General features: G+C 44.1%; 1 protein-coding gene across 2 annotated transcripts; it reads right to left on the bottom strand.

Moving 5' to 3' along the window:
• Window positions 1-4,456: 4,456 nt before the first annotated feature.
• Window positions 4,457-12,516, bottom strand: LOC107315429 (potassium channel subfamily K member 16-like). Of its 2 annotated transcripts, none has more exons than XM_015865802.2 (5): window positions 12,221-12,516; window positions 10,495-10,615; window positions 8,855-9,021; window positions 7,693-7,858; window positions 4,457-4,934 (listed from the first exon to the last, which is right to left on the bottom strand). In XM_015865802.2, the coding sequence occupies exons 1-5, from the start codon at window positions 12,413-12,415 to the stop codon at window positions 4,609-4,611; spliced, it is 975 nt and encodes a 324-aa protein (XP_015721288.1). In that variant the 5' UTR covers window positions 12,416-12,516; the 3' UTR covers window positions 4,457-4,608. The 2 variants fall into 2 exon arrangements, with proteins under 2 accessions (XP_015721288.1, XP_015721287.1); XM_015865801.2 differs by having other exon boundaries at window positions 7,693-7,861; window positions 12,221-12,514.
• Window positions 12,517-16,777: the final 4,261 nt, after the last annotated feature.

Below are 16,777 nucleotides of genomic sequence, written 5' to 3'. Positions count from 1 at the left end.
ACCACATATGTGAGAATAATTGAAAGAGAAATTGGGAAAGTATTTGTTCAGGAGACATGTCTCCTAAATCATGTTGAACCAGCAATTAAATGGATTCGATAATTGCCCTAACTTTAACTCAGCAAAATGAGCTTTTCCAAACCTCTGGTGGAGAATTATCCTAATCAAGACCAGAACCCCTCATGATAGAAATGGCTGTATTTTCTTAGCAGCTTTGGTGCTGCTGAAGCTCATGTCCCATGGTGGAGGTGAGGCTGGCTGCAGGTCAGCAGAGTCACAGATGGGTGCTCTGGCTGTCTCCAAAACTTGTTACCCCAAGAATAATCCAGTGTTGGCTTTGCTAGCATTGAACCAGCAGTGCTGCCCTGGGCCAGTCCTCTGCCACAGATGTTGAAGCCTTCATGGGTTCCCCTTTCCTTACAGAATGAGAACTGATATAAAACCTTGCAGGACATTATGTTGGACCTGCTGTTGAAGTGGCCCAGAAAAAGCCACAGAGATAGTCAGACAGCTGGAGCATCTCTACTAAAAAGAAAGGCTGGGGGCTGGGAGTGTTCAGCCTGCAGAAGACACAGCTCTGAGGAGACCTCGTTGTCACCTTTCAGCATTTCAGGGGTCCTGTGAAACAGAAGGGAGAGTGACTTTTTATATGTGCAGGTAGTGATAGGGCAAGGGGGAATGGTTTTAAACTAAGAGAAGGGAGATTTATGTTAGATGTCAGGGGCAAATTCTTCATTCAGAGGGTGGTGAGGGCCTGGCACTGCTGCCCAGAGCTGTGGGTGCCCCATCCCTGGAGGTGCCCAAGGGCATGGATGGGTTTTGGCAGCCTGAACTGGGGGGAGCAGCCAGCCCACTGCAGGGGCAGCATAACCAGATGATCTTTAAGATCCTTTCCAACCCAACTTGTTATGTGATTTTCAAGGCCACTTTAAATCCTTCTGAAATGGTACAAAGAGATTTGGCTGATGCCAAGAACTCTGGCTTTTGTGGTTGTTGTTTGTTGTTGTTGTTTCCTCGGGTGCAGTCACAAGGCATGGAGAACAGGCCTCTGGAGAGCAAGGGGTTCTGTGTGTTAAACCATTTCTGAGCTGAATGCGGAGCCTTTTGGGCTCAAATCAGGAGAGAGTGCACATCTCCAAGTATGACGGAATGGAAAACAATATGTGTGTGGCCCAGTTTTAGTGATTTCTGTAAAAAGGAAAAGATCCCGCTAGCTATATGATATTACATTAATCAAGCAGTTCCATTTGAGTAGTCTCTCTGCTTCCAGAAAAAAAAGAAAACCCCAACACAACTAATCTCTCCAAGCGAACAGGCTATTAATTGAAGGAGACCTCAGAAGTTCCCTAAACAATCCCATATACTAATTAAAGACAGATCAAAGTGCAGTTTCTCTTATTCTCTCTGGAGGCAAACGGATTTCTCAGGGGCTTCTTTCTGAGGGAAAGGTAATTTTTCATGGCATTTTCCACAGTTTCAAGTGCAGAAATGCACACTGTTTGCTGGCTGGCAGCAAAGCCGTGGGTGATGTATGAGGAGCAGCTCAGCCTGAACGCAGGAACAGGCTGCTGCCATTTAATCCAAGATAATATATTTCACAATTCTACCACTGGAATTTTTCAGCAACTTGTTCAATGCATGGGAAGGCATTTGGCCTGTCTTGGAAATGTTCCCCGCTTTGAAAAGGAGCTGCAGTGGGAGAGCTGGCTGTGGTGGTCTGTGAATGCTGGATCCCCCCACGTGGCACAGCAGGGCTGGGTGGCTGTGAGGGCTCTTTTACAGCCAGGAAAAGCTCCAGGCTGCACAGAGTATTGAGGGAAAAGTCCCTCTGGAGGGCAGCTGCTAGCACAGATGGAGTTGGGGCAGGATTTGACTCCTGCTTTCTCTGCTTTGGGCATGGGCAACATGCACAAGAGCCAGAGCTTGGCTTGTACTCAAAAATCTTGCCATCATTTTGAATCTCTGGCTGTGGAGGAGAAACTCTGTTCTAACTTTGCTGTCAATTCAAGATTATCTTAATCCTAGCAACTACAGGAACACTGTCTGGGTCCGATTTATTAGTAGACAATCCCAGGGCAGCTGGGGCTGAGGGGGCACCAGCCCAGGTGTTTGTTAAAGGCTTTGTGTCTGAGCTCGGGCAACACACTTGATTTTCTCTTACTATTTGCACAGAAAGTAACAGTTCCCTCTTCCAGGGGTGATGTGAGGACAAGATCTGCCGTGGTTGTTTGGAGGGTGATAATGCTGGAAGGGAGGAGGCTGCGTGTTCCAGCACAGACAGGTTTGTTGCTGAGCCTAAACCCTCTGGAAACGATTTTATTGTTCAGCAGAAACATGAGGGAGGAACAACACCGTATAGAAAAATGTTCTGCTCCCACCCTGGCTTGCATCTTGCTTGGGCTTCTCCCTTCTCGTTCCCCAGCAGAGAGAAATGGGTTTGCAGCACACAGCCACGAGAGGGCACAAGAAACCAAGCTGAAACCCTCGAAAGGCCTTTCGGTACCTGGGAGGATTCAGGAGGGAGCAGATTGCTTTCTTAGAGCAGCCACCTGAATCTCTCTTGAGGGAAAGCTTTTGTACCTTATTTTTTTAATGCTTGTGTATGTGTTTTCTCCATACAGTGACCCACTGGAGTGACCCTCCAGTGATTCTATGGAGTGATTCTATGAAACAGACACACACACCTTGAGGTTGGGGGACATCAAACACCAGGAACCCATCCTGGAAGGGACAACAAGAGGCCATGCAATGTGGCCATCTCTAAACCAGCCCTCGTGGTATCTCTGTTAGACTGAGGATGGGGTTAATGGTCCCCGTAGGAAGCACTGGGAAAAGACAGTAGAGAAGAAAACACACTTTGAAAATAATAATATGAGCCAAGGCTTGTTGAGAGAACATGGGGAGGTGACAAGATCTCTGTCTGGGAGCATCTGTCTGTTTTCTCTGCCTGGCCAGTGTGTTGTGCTGTGACAGCAACAGCTTCCATAGGGATTGCAAGGGACATGCAGAGGCATTTTTGGGCATTTCTTGTTCTTGCTGCCTCAGAAGGGCTTCCTGAGAAGGAGAGTTGTTAGATTAGAAGTTAGCCTTGAGGCTAACACTGGGAAATAATTTGTGGAGGGAAAGAAAGTACATATTTGGTTGGGTCTACATGCCAGATCTTGAACCAGCAGGGCCTTTTGGCAAGAACTGTGGTTTTGTTTGACTGAAAAAGATATGAGTTCAAGGCTGATTGCATCTTTATGGCCTAAAATTGCTTTACAGCTGTAATTTATTCTCCCTTTTGTACAGGAATAGCTCTGGCAAGAGCTGGTTTTGCTGTAACTAACACCCAGAGAGTCAGCCAAGTACAGTTATTCACTGCCTGACAAAACAAATTCAGCACTGTGAAAACCTGTGAAGCAACAGGTTCAGCACCAAGCAAAAGGAAGCACTCCGTGTGCTGAAAGTATGGATTGCCTCAGGAGGGTCTTATGGATGCTGATGTGAGTTTGGCATTTGGACAGGTTTGCACACTCTGAAGTAGACATTACCCCATCTCTTGCTTGGACATCATGGCAGCCACCAGCAAGATATTCATGGTAAGGTCTTCCTGTACTCTTGACATACACAAGGCACCTGAAGTATCAATCAACCCATCTGAATGCAGGGATCTCCACCTAGGGATAGCCTGAATGGCAGCACACCTAAAACATCATTCTCAGGTTTGTCACCCTTTTCTCCTTGGTTGAAGGCAAGATGGCAGTGTCTAGACAACACCAGCACTTGGAAAGCTACTTTAGCACAGCATGGTTGGATTGCTTTTAAATGACACCACAGCACCCGTGGAACACAAACACAGAAGCAAGGCTCTGATGCAGGACTCTTCCATTCAAACAAGTTTCTGATCTTGTAAAATCCTTATGAAATATAATCATTATAAAATTTGAGTTTGTATGTTCACCACAAAGGTTTTTCAAAGCTGCAGGGATAAGAAGTGAAGTTTCCTTTATTCATCTTAGTATAAATCAGGAATAGGTAGAATTAATCATTTCTAATACAGATATCCTTTTTCTAACCTTGCTCATCCGTCTCTGAACCGAGCCCAATGTCTTCAGATCATGCCAGTTCATCCTATATGACATCTCAAATAGGGCATCTATTATGTTATATACCCTTATTTCTTCTTCTTCCAAAGGTGCTGGTACTATGCAGCGATTCAGAAAAGCTTGTACATGTCAGTTCCAAAAACAGAGGTGATTTTTCCTTACAAGCAGCAAAATCCAAATACAGGAAGCAAGCTCTACCACACCTTTCCTTTGTGTTTTCATGGAAGCACCTTAAAAAAGCCTGACAAAATGGGTGCACTTGTAACGTGTTAGCACAGTATGGCTGCCAACTGTAGAACAAATTTCACATCATTAATGTCGTGTTTCTGTACAGCTAAAGATCCTGAGTTCTGAACAGTCACACTTCCGCAAAAGGTGGGATAAGTTTAATTTCTTGGGAGTTTCTTTAGAATAATGCACTAGCAAATTTCCAATGACAAATTACATGTCCACGTTATAGTATGTAGCCAGTATTTTTGGCTATCAGAAGACACATTTTTTTCCCCCATTTTTTGTTTGTTCAGAACGTGCTGCTACTTACTCCGTTTTCCTGTGCACCCTCTGCTGCTAAGGACTCCATTTTCTGGGCATCCCCTTCAACACATGGTGATATTAGTTCTTCTTCTGGAATAAATTGAACAGGCCAGCACCTTCTTGGTTGGCTTGCTGCATTATCTTCGCCCGCCTTTCCAATCTGATGAAGATCCTTGACAATTATTTTCTCAGTATCTTCTAGAACTGTTGTCAATAAATTAAATAGGAGGGCAATCCAGGCAAGTCCAAAAAGAATCCAAATGGCCACAAGTGTTCGGTAGTAGGCAAAATAAATCCTGCCAGGTTGTTTACCTGCAGGTAGGGAGAGAGAAAGGAGAAGAAAATGAACAAGTTAAACTGGCCTTGCCTGTGTAAAACAGGCAAGCCTAATAGACTCATTAACGTATTTTACACTGAATGCTTCAAGGTGACTTTCATTGAGATGGGATACTGCAATATGCAGTATGTAAAATACTACAGCAGTACTCCAGGTCAGAGGAAAACATGCTCTAGGTTCAGGCTGAGTCAGTCTCTTGTGGCTTCAGGTTTATATATGTTAGCACACATGATGGTCTCTCCAAAAGATATACTGCGATTGCTGTGGATTAGCCTCCAAGCAAGTTACTGTGATTCTATAAAATGTGATTAAAACCTGATAGATAATTGTTCTAAATTATAGATATGCTTAATTGAAATTGCAATTCCTACTTTACTTCTGAATGGATTCGGGAGCATCTTCCATTAAAAAAAAGTAGATGACTGATGAGAACTCACTGCTTGGCAAAAAGGCAAGTTTCTATGTTGGAAACTAGTGGACTGGAGCTTATTTCATGCAGCCTATACTACTTAGCATCTCCTAGCCTTACACACCCACTTTTCTGCATGGGTCGCTTCATTAGTTTGCTCAGATGTCAGCAATCCACAAGCAATGTTCAGAGAGCATTTGTTCCTGCTGCATCTAGTTTCACACTGTTGAAATGATGCAGTCCTGGCATCAGCATGAAAACTTAGTAATGCTGCTTAATGAGTGTTGCAAGTCATTGTCAAGGGTGAATCCACATAGTAGAGATAACAGCAACATGCACAGACAAGGAGGTCACCACAACTTTGGTGGAGCACTTCACATTCTAAAGCTGCCCCGAAGAAATCAGGATGCTGGCATCTCATTTCATGTCCTGCAGTGGTTTGTATTAAATAAATCAACTAGTGGGATTTCATCGTGCAAAGCTTTGGAAATGGGGCCGCATTTGTCCTCATGGATAGATAACCAAGAGCTGCTTTTGCTTCTTTTGTTGGGACGGAGTTGGTATAGAAGCTGCCACACTTCCTGTAAAGCATTTTTTTTCCTGCTCTTATCTGAAGCTGATCGTGTGGGGTTAGGACTTCAACACTGTTGGCAAAGCAGCTAGTAATATCTACGTAACATTAACTCAAAGCTGAACTTCAGTAAGGCATGAAGCTGGTTCACAAACCAAGGGGAGTTTCACCCAGAAATGTCACCCATGTCTACATGCGCTGTGAACGCTGAATCAAGACTGTCATCTTCCTAGAATTTTTCCCCATACAAAAAAGGCTTCATCTCATCCTTGAAGTACAGCAGCTACAAAAATTAGAGTTACTACAATGCAAATAAACTCATGCCTGTTCTCTTCCACTAGGCCAGCACAAAACCATTTGTCATTTGTAATAAATTCTAAATACATAACACTAGGAACATACATTCTGATTTTTTTATTTGGAAGATGTATGGCATTAAAACTTATCATAGAATCATATAATTGCTCAGGTTGGAAAAGACCTTAAAGATCATTGAGTCCAACCACAACCTAATTGTACTACCCTAAATAACAACCCTCGGCTAAATCATGTCCATGAGCACCACATCCAAAAGGTTTTTAAACACATCCAGGGATGGTGACTCAACCACCCCCTTGGGGAGCCTATTCCAGTGCTTAACAACCTTTTCTGTAAAGATATTTTTCCTGATATCCAACCTAAACCTCCCCTGGCACAACTTGAGGCATTTTATCACCACTGTTTGACACCAATTGAGATAACTACTGCAGGAAAAAAATAGTGCAGCTCCAGTTAAGTCATCTTAAAGAAGATGAAATCACAGAGCCAGGAGGCTCATCTAATTCTTCTAACTGTGTCTGTACAATAACATGTTTACAGATGAGGAAAGTGCTGTTTAAGTAGTTTTCCTGGGTCTATGACTTGCTCTTGTAATTGCAAAACACACTCAAGTATTAGCTCTAAAGCTTCCTTTTTGTACCAGTGCTGAGAAAAAGCCTGTACTGCAGAGATGCTGGCTGGACAGGTTGTTGTAGAAGATATCTTTGATTCTTCAAGGAATCCAGGTGTTCAGTTGCTTCTCCAATGGACACTCACTTGACTCCTGGTTTTCACTGTGGATTTCCTCTAGAAACTGATTCCATTCAGAGTGTATTTTGACCAGCAGTCACAGAAGTGTTTTGAGAAGCACTCCAACAAGCTGAGTGCAGCTTAAACAGTCTAACATCAAAGGAGCTCTTAGGCCGTAACTTGGGAAGATAGAGCGCATCCAGTGGTACATGAGGATACTAAAGAAGGCTGCTCTTAAAGTGATGTATCTATTTAAGATCCACTTGTCATAGATTTTCATGAGTAGATTTTCCCACTGCCCTGAGACTACAGTTTCTACTTTTTGGACTTGTGTAAAATCCTGTCTTCTGAAACACAACTATTTATTTCTTTACTGTATATGCTGAAACTCAAGTCTTAGGTGGCTAAAGCAGGGATATGTGTCTTATATGGCAGTCACAACTGTTTTCTTTTTGTTGTGTAAATTCCTAGGCTCCACAGAGCATCCCATTTCATAACATTTAGACAACTCTGTGCTTTCATCAGTTCGTGCAGTCCTGGAGAGACACGTATTTCCCCCAGAACCCTACAAAACAGAGACTGGTCAAAGACTAGACCAGACTAGACTTGTCTCTATATTACATTGGTGACCTGTGCAGTCAACCCACAGTAATTAAAGTTGCTACCCTGCTGCTTTACTGCACCTCCTCTCTGAAATCAACCTTACCTACTACGTAATCTCCAAAGCCAATGGTGCTGAGGGTGATAAACGCAAAGTAAATTCCTTCACTGTAGGACCAACCCTCTGTTATCTGGAAGAATAGTGACGGCAAGCACAGAAACACCAGGATCCCAGTCACGAGGAAGAAGAGAAGGGTCAGAAATTTGATCTTCTTCTGAAAAAGAAACAACTAAATTATAACCATGATTCGACACACTAGCAGGCCACATATAATGTTTGGTATTCAAAATGGGCGACCACCTAGGAATACCTTCTATAATCATTGTGCCTTGCCCTGAAGCATGGGGAAGCTATGCATTATAGGTGTTCCATATCCATAGTATCCGTTGTCTGGAAATGAATGGCAGCTGTTGGGTATTTTCTCATGCCTTCATTTCATATTTTGTGCTTGTGTTAAATCTACGTCTAATCTAGCCTTACATTCTACTTAAGTTTGCCAGACAAAGGAAGATATTTAACATTTTGATCAGAGTTGTCTGTAGCATTCATACTTATCCTAATGAAGAGTGTCAGAGCAGGAAACACAGAAAAGCTATTTTCACTTCATCAGAAGCACTGAGAGAATGTGAGAAGCTCCAAATAACCTGGGGCATAACCAGACAAGAGATATTATGCCTCTAGCCCCCTATAAGTGCCTCCTCACCTTTCAGCAACTGGGCTCAAATGGGCAACTTGAGCCTGAACTTTCCTTGCTGTAAAAGTCAAAGGTGTAGAGGGATTAAAGGACTGCATAATGAATAAGGAGGGGTGACATGTTAGTCAGTGAGCCAATATCTACTGAAACTCCCACAGCTCAGCTACTTTGATCATCTACTTCTGAACTGCCAATAAAGAGAGGCAAGTACTTCCCTAGAGTGTTAGCTCCTGAGACAAGTATCCAGAGAAGTGTAAGGAAGCTCCCTCTCTCAGTCTCCATTGATTGCTGAATTGGGCTTAAACACCCTATTTTGATGAACAGGCAAAATGCATCCCACCCTCTGAAAACCTCCTCTTGTTGTGTTGTCTGCTTCGCTCTGCAGGGGAAGAATATTTCTTTCCCTTTCCCACCACAGCATGAGAACAAACATAACAGAGGATAATGCCAGGATGTATCTTAAAAAAAAGCCTAGAAACTAGCATGTCACTGTGCCTAAGTAAATCCAATTACCTGTCTCATTCCTTTTTCGTACAGGAACTTGCCCAGCTTTTTACACAGCAATGAGAGGATCTTACCAACACGGTGCAGAAAAACAATATTGAGAGGGATTCCAAAGAGAGCAAAAAAGACACAGAAGATCTGGCCCCCAACAGTTTTAGGACATAATGTGCCATAACCTAAGAAAAAAGAGATGTGTCAGAGGGGGTGTCAGGAGAGCTGAAGCAGTCTATGGTCACACACACACACAGCCAAGCCTGGCCTGCCTTTGTTTCCAGAAGATGTGGCTAACACTTGCTAGCCCACATACTCTCACTTTTCTCTGACAAAACTAGTAAGCAAAAGTGATTCATCCTGGATGTTCTGTGGGCTGCAGAGTGCTGTTCTCACAACCAAGCCTTAATGGGAATGAAAGCATAACCTAAAAGCAGTTATGGAAAATATGCATTTCCTGTGACAAATATATGGGAAGACAAAAACCAGAAGGCTGGGCACCTGGAAGATGTCAGGTCTAGAGTCTCAGGCTGTTTCTCATGCCAGAATCAAACAATCTGCCTTCTTGTAGATATGCCTGTGTGTTAGTGACCTCCATGGCTGAATGCCAATAGGTTGGTATGTCCAGACACTGGCTCCAGCCCTGGAGACAGTGTATGGTGCATTACAGTAGTTTGCACTAATTAACCCAGACCTTACTGGTTGTCAATTCATTCATGCCAGAGAGATAATTTTCTTAAAATTCTATTAAAAGAAGATTTAGATAAGTAATGGAACAACAGCTGCAGAACTCCAAACATGTCCTTTAATGGACTGTAGCCTTTGCTGCTCTTAGACCCCATGAGGTATATCTTTAAGTGCAAGAGTTCCGTACTTTGTGTATGTCCTTATTTTATCCTTACCATGAGAAAAAAGCACTTTCCAGAGCACAGTTCAACTCAAGACATCCATTACTTGGAAAACTGCATGTTTTCCTTTGGGGAGAAGACAAATAAAACATCTGCGTGATTTATAAGCTGCTAAGACTCAGATGCTTGAGCTGTTTTGTGCTTCCTGTTGCACAAATATTGCATTTTCATGACAACAAAGCCAAGATGGGTGAAGATGGATAGAAGTACCTCACTAAGAGACCTCTGCAGGACTTTGCTTTCAGGGATGCATATTTGAGGGGAAGGGAGCGACAGGCAGGGGCAAACAGCCCCTGGGACGGTCAGAAGAGCTTGAAGGAGCAGTCTAAAAGTCTTAGGAATTGCCTTCCCTCTTCTCATTTCTTCCTTCCCAGCAAAGCTCACTTATTTATTTCCTACCGTTCTTTTATGCTTTACACCACTCCCAGACGTAAAGCCTGTTTGACCATAGAATAAAAGTCAGATGTTGGAAAGTTGAATCTTCTACCCACAATTGGCAGCAGAACAAGATTTTAATGGGTGGCTTGAAAAGGAGAAACAAGTGGGGAAAAAAAAACAACACAAAATACCATTGGTATTTTAAAACTCAAAGTAAAGCACAAGGCATCAGTGAGGTCTCAGGACCATGTCAGTAGCTGCTTCCCATCCAAACCAATAAAGGACTGGACTTTCTATTGTTAAAAGTTTAGGTCCTAGTAAGCAGACATAAGCATCACACACACACACGCATATGGAAATCACAGAACAGACCTATTGTGGAGACCACTGTGCCTGCAAAGAAGAAGGAGTTACTGAAATCCCAGTTGCTGTTTTCAGTCTGTGACTCATTTCCAATAGGGTATACTCCATTCTGAATTGCTTCAGTCAGGTTCTGGAAGGGAAGGCATTATCATTATTATTACTTTAATCAACACAACTGCTTTTCACAAGCCTTTGCTGAACGAATATTACAGATAAGACAACTGCCGCTCCTTTCTTGTCAACTCCACTCGCTTTGTTTTCATTAATGCTCTAACACCATTCACACCTTTGCTGCCAGTGTTAGCTGGCAGTCAGCCAGTGGTTTTGAAAGTTTGTTTTTTGCCCTGCAGTTACGTTGAGTGCTCTCATGGCTTTTAGGAGAACTTGTTTGCTTCCACATGAAGTTCACCCCTAAAGACCTCGATTCTTGCAGGCTAAGTACTTAGAGGGGAAATAAAAACGATCTACAGAAGGTAGAGTAGAACAAAGCAGCCCACCAGTTGAACTGATGGGGTGCCTGGTTATGAGCAAGAATAACAACAAGAAAAACCCCAGTATCCAACTGGCCCTGCCTCAGCAAGCAAAGGACATTCAACCGGACATCTGGAATGCAGACTGGTTTCTACAGAAACAGCAGAAACAAAATCCAAGGCTGAGCCCCAGCAAAGACAAGGCATCAGATGGAATAAACTGCACCACGAAGGTTTTAACTCCTCCTCCCTCACCATTTTACGACAGTCCCAGGAAGCCAAGGCTAACATAAATCATTTGGCAGCCCTTGCACAAGGATTTCATTGTCTTGAAGAAGTTATTTTATTTATTTTTTCTTCTCTCCCACCCATTTCCCCCCTCCAAAAGAAAAAATAAAACCCATGATGAAGGGGATGAATGCACACGTGAACTCTGGGCTGAGTCACTGCTTGCATTTCTAGAAATAGTGATTCTCCCCCTTCTCTCCTTATCCTCAAAACATGCTCGCTAAGAGCTCCATTACTTTCCCACGCAAACATGCTTCCTGCAAGGCTATTTGCAATCCCTGTTTTCTTTGCACTGTAGCAAATGCAGCTAGGAAATACCTATGATGGAGTGAGAAATGTAGCCAATCTGTTTCCTGTGCTGTGACCACAAACTCCTTTCTCCTGACTGTGCTCCCTGTTTAACTTCTGCAGCTCAGAATCACAGAATGGCTTGAGTTGGAAGGGACCTTAAATATCATCAAGTTCCAACCCCCAGCATCTTCTAGAAGTAAACCCTGACTATATTATGCTTCTTGTAGTAATCTAAGCATCTTTCTTTTCCTCCAGCAGATTATTTCAGACCTCACTATGTTGTTCTCTTGTGCTGCCTTTGGTACCACTGTGTGTGGCAACCATCTCCATTGTTTTCAGACAGCCTCATTTCTCCTGCTGTGCCACCCACTGGAGATGAGCGTAGCCCCACTGAAAGAAGAACCAGCAGGAGGCACAAACCCAAAGAACTGGGCTATCATGGAGCAGAGGGTGTTAATAGCTGACACACAGCATTTGATCACACCACAGCAACTTGTATTTGTGTACAGATCAGTATGATCTGCCTCCTTAAACCAAGGAATGGGTTTGGGGTTTGCAAAAATAATCCACATGAACACAGCAGCAGGAACACAGAGAGAGTTATATTTGCAGCAAGGCTGAATGGGAAATAACATCTGATGGGGAAATGGGCAGGAGAAAGGGCTTCCACGGGGGCTGGCACCCACCTTCATAAACTGCTCCATCTCTGCCACTGTGAGGTGAGTGAAATTCTGCAGAAAAGCCTCCTTCATCTGGGCAGCTGCCATTTTCTGCTGCTGTTCGGCTGTCCTCTCCAGCGCCTGGAACACGGCTGCACCCACCAGCAAATAGACGAAATAGCTGCCCACCAGCAAACCTGTCTGCAGCTTGCCACTGCACATGGCCCTTGGTGAAGGACAGGGAGAGAGAGGTGGAGACTGGTAAATCCCACAAACTCCTGTGGAGCCTCCCCTAGGCAGGAAGAGCCCTCCCAGCTGCTATTTCCACTGGGATCTTGAGCTGACAGGGACAGGGAGCTGCCAAATACACTCTTGGGGAGGCTGGGAGATAAAAAAAAAAAAAAAAAAAAAAAAAGCAAATAAACAAAATAAAGACAAAAAAACAACAACAACAACAAAAAAAAAAACCAACTTTCCACTCTCTGGGCTGCATGCTGTTTAGGGATTTCCTCTTGTCTGTGAAATTCTGACTTGCTGAGTTCTCAGGAAAAAATGAGTCAGGATGTGAGGAGCTGGCAGGTGGCCATCATCTCCTCCTGCTCAAGGAACACTCACCAGAGGCTCTGGGAACAGGTGAGGACTGTCCACAGAGGTGTAAGGGGCCCTAAAAGGCCATCAGGTCCCACCCTCTGCAATGAACAGGGATATCTACAGCTCCATCAGGTGCTCAGAGCCCCATCCAGTTTGTCTCCACAGACAAGGCATACCCCACCTCTCTGGGCAACCTGTATGAGTGCCTCACCAGGATTATTGTAAAAAAATTATTCCTTATATCCAATCTAAATCTCCTCTCTTTTAGTTTGAAACCATTTCTCTTTGCCCTGTCATAACAGACCCTGCTGAAGAGTCTGACCCCTTCTTTCTTACACCCCCTTTTATGAAATTCAGCAAAGATCAGTGCAAAGTCATGTCCCAAGTGGAACCCCTTGCAAGGATACAGGACTGACTAACTGCAGAGGAGCTCTGAGGAAAACAACATGAGGATACAGAGGGGCTGTGCAATCTCCATTTCTCTGTTTTCTATGACCCAATTGGATAAAATCCTGAGCAACCTGGTCTGACCACAGAACTGATGTAGTTTTGAGCAAAAGGGTTGGACCTGCTAAGGTCCCTTCATTGACCCTGCAATGTCAGGGAAGAATTCATTACAGAAAAGTCATACTGGAATCAGCACATAGAAGAAAATGGAGAGGTTTGGTGGCTGGTTTCATGGAGCTGATGTAAACAAGAAGTGGCAGATGGCTCCACTCTGTCAAGTGCAGGTTGTCCTTTCACACATAAATCTGTTTTACCTCAGAGGAAAACAGGAAAACTATGAATGAAAGCAAGTAGCTCTGCAACACCTTAAAAATGAAAAGATTTTCATTGAAGTTACTGGAAAAGGTTTTGTAGAAACCGGATACGTCGCACTTCCTTTCATTCCTTTTGAATCTACAGACTGTTGAAGGTGTGTTTCTTCCTCAGCTCTCATCTGCTTTTATATAAATAAGAGCACCTGCAGCTTTACCTTTTTGTGTCTCTCAGACTCCCGTCTCTCTGAGATCAGTGAAACACCATTACATATGCAAATACAGTCTTTCCTCGTCTGCAGACTGCAGACATGCAGATAGCAGAGAAGGATTCTTTCCTCAGAACGATAGAAGGAAAAACATGAATCTCATAGAAGATACTGAGATTTTTGAATTCAGTTGCAGTTGTTAAATCAGGGTGGGTAAGGGAGCCATGTTCTTATGCTCCCTCCCCTTCATTGGTTTGGTAGTTCCTCATTTTTATCTTGCATTCTCAATATGATCATGGCTGTTTTTTAGAGACAGCTCTTCACAATCTACCCACTTCTAGCATAGAAGGCAGCTCCTCTGCCCCTCTGCCCTGCCTATCTCATCTAAAAAGCTTTTAACCCTCCATTTTAGTGTCCCAGTTGTGTAATTTGCCCCACTGTGTTTTCATGATAACAATTAGGTCACGGTTTTCTGATTGCACTTTGGCTTCCATCCCCTCAATCACAGAACCCAAAACTTTGAGTGTGACACCACCAACACACCAGTCATTCAACTGATCTGTTCTCCTCCTTATGCCTGGGTCCCAGGCTCCAACTGGGACTTGGAGAATATAGCATGTTTACTATTAGTGCAGGCTGTCTGACAGCCCTGTATTGAGCTTAAGTACACTTAGGCTGAAATGGGCTCTTGGGCTGTTGGCAGGGTGAGCGGAAGCCTTGGAGGGACTGGCCAGGACCCTGGTAATTATGAAGGTTGCATGTCTGGTAAGGTAGTTAATATCTTTTGTTCCAGTACCAGGACAGAGCAGTGACGCAGTTATGGGACCAGGGAAAGAGAAGTGATGCCGACTTCTCACAACTGCATTATTTACACAATCCATTGCAGGGAAATCCATGCAGTGAGATCCAGAGCTAATGGAGGGCAGGGAGCATTTCCTGTCTGGGACACAACGTGCTGGGACAACCCAGCTGCAGTCCTGCTCTTACTCCCTTCTGACCCCATCATACCCACTGTGTCCCTTTTTCTACATATGGCATTAGTTCTCTTGCTGCAACCTCATGCATTCAGTGTCCTCAGGCTGATTACAGCCTGAAATGAACTCCAGATTAATGGAAAATGCTATCAGTTGCCACAGAAGTACACGGTCATGTGACAGCAGTTGTACTTCCTATTGAGCTTGGAACTAAAACTATTACATGACCCTAATTTTTACACTTTCTTACCGTTCTTCTATAAATATCTGTGCTCATATCTGTGGTCAGTACATTCAGTCCCCTAACATGACTCACTTTGTTTTTCGTTCTGTGATCTTATGCCAGCTTATTATACGCTAAAGCTTTCTTCAGCAGAGCTCTTCAGATTTCCTAGTTTGCTGTTTAGGAAAAGCCAGATTCCTGTGGATAACTATCAGCTGTCAAGGATTTCCACGAATGAAGAAAACATCATGGATGGAGGCAACTCTACTCTGCATTTCACACATAAGAGAGAATCGGGAATGTTTTTAGTGGTTTAATGAGGACATAACGTAGTGACTTAACAGCAGCTTCACAAGCTATGAGATTACTGGATACATATGGTTATTTACTGTGTAGAGGGTAGGGTTAAACATACTCATACAGGAACCAGGTGTCTGCTATCAGTTCTTCCAGTCTGAGACAGATTTTTTGTTGTTAATTGTTGGGAGTTGGTTGAGAGAACAGGGAGGACGTGATGGCTTCAAGGACATAACGACCCTGTGAGAAGGCTTAGTGAGGCAGAGGGGTGGGTGGTGAGGGTCTCGAGTTGTCATGGTGTCAGGGTATTGTTAAATTGTTTAGTTGGGGTGGAAGGCAGCCAATCATGTGTTGTGCTGTGTCTGGGTTATCCAATTGTATTACGCCACGACTGCAGTTGGAGGGTATAAAATGTTGTTTGTGCCATAATAAAGTTGTACTCAGCTGTTAACTCACATTGAGTCATCTCTGAGTTCCACAATCCCGCTCCCACAAAAATTAATCTCTCTTACCAGGAACGTTATCAATATCATAGAATCACAATCATAGAATCATAAAGGTTGGAAAAGACCACTAAGATCACCTAGTTCTGGTGAATGTTGGTGATAGGGCTGGGCAACTGTAAACAGTACCTCTATTTTACCTCATCCTCAGCCGCTCGTCATAAGACTTGTGCCCCAGACCCCTCAGCAGTTTAATGGCCCTTCTCTGGACACATTCCAGGGCCTCAGTGTCTTTCTTGTAGTGAGGGGCCCAAAAGTGACAACAGTACTCAAAGTGCAGCCTCACCAGAGCTGAGTACAGGGGGATGATCACCTCTCTGCTACTACTGGCCTTTTGTAGTTTTGGGATTTCTGCTGTCAGTATTCCACATCAGAACATGATGCACAACACTGGCAGTTAGAGAGGTCACATTCTGGTTCCATGTTATAGCCTTTTTGGGCATTTCAGGTTCCTGGAGGGTAGAGGAGGCGCAGCTTGCTCCCTGCCTTTCCCCCACTCCTACAGCTCTGTGGCCCTGGGCCAGCTGGTGCCACATAGTGAAGACGAACTGCCTTAGGCCGCACATAAAATAGATAGATAACATGGATCAGTTACAAAACTTATTTTATTGATGTATATGTTTTATTAACAGTTAAAAAACAGCAACAAAAAAAATAAAACTGGTAGAATATACGCCCTTTTTTGGTGAAACCAATGCATCAGCTTCTGGATCAACAGCAGCGGCTGCGGTTCCTAGTGAGATCCCACGGGGTTTGGCAGAGATGGTACACACAGAGATCGCTAGTTCCCAGGAGCTCAGTCCGGCCACGTGCCTCGGAACAGGGCCGATGTCGCGGCCATGGAGGCCCAGGGCAGCTGAGGGGTGGGGCCAAAGGGTGGGGCCGAAGGGTGGGGATGGGGCATCTGTGACGGCACAGTGCGTCACAATGCGGGGCTGGCATCTAGGCCAGCAGCAGGCAGCGCTGCTCCACTTTGGCCTGGGCCAGCGGTGAGTGCAGCAGCAGGGGGAAGGCTGTGCTGGGCCGGGC

This window comes from Coturnix japonica, chromosome 5 (assembly GCF_001577835.2).
Source record: "Coturnix japonica isolate 7356 chromosome 5, Coturnix japonica 2.1, whole genome shotgun sequence".
Classification (NCBI taxonomy): domain Eukaryota; kingdom Metazoa; phylum Chordata; class Aves; order Galliformes; family Phasianidae; genus Coturnix; species Coturnix japonica.
The sequence above is the reverse complement of the archived record's forward strand: the minus strand, read 5'-3'. Positions and strand labels throughout refer to the sequence as shown.

What these genes read in the sequence shown, in the direction of transcription:
- LOC107315429 (XM_015865801.2), bottom strand. Translation starts at nt 12,415, where the DNA reads ATGTGCAGTGGCAAGCTGCAGACAGGTTTGCTGGTGGGCAGCTATTTC. An exon ending in CACAGTGGTCTCCACAATAG is followed by an intron (nt 9,022 to 10,494) that starts GTCTGTTCTGTG and finishes CTTTTTTCTTAG; the next exon opens with GTTATGGCACATTATGTCCT. An exon ending in CTTTGGAGATTACGTAGTAG is followed by an intron (nt 4,935 to 7,692) that starts GTAAGGTTGATT and finishes CCCTACCTGCAG; the next exon opens with GTAAACAACCTGGCAGGATT.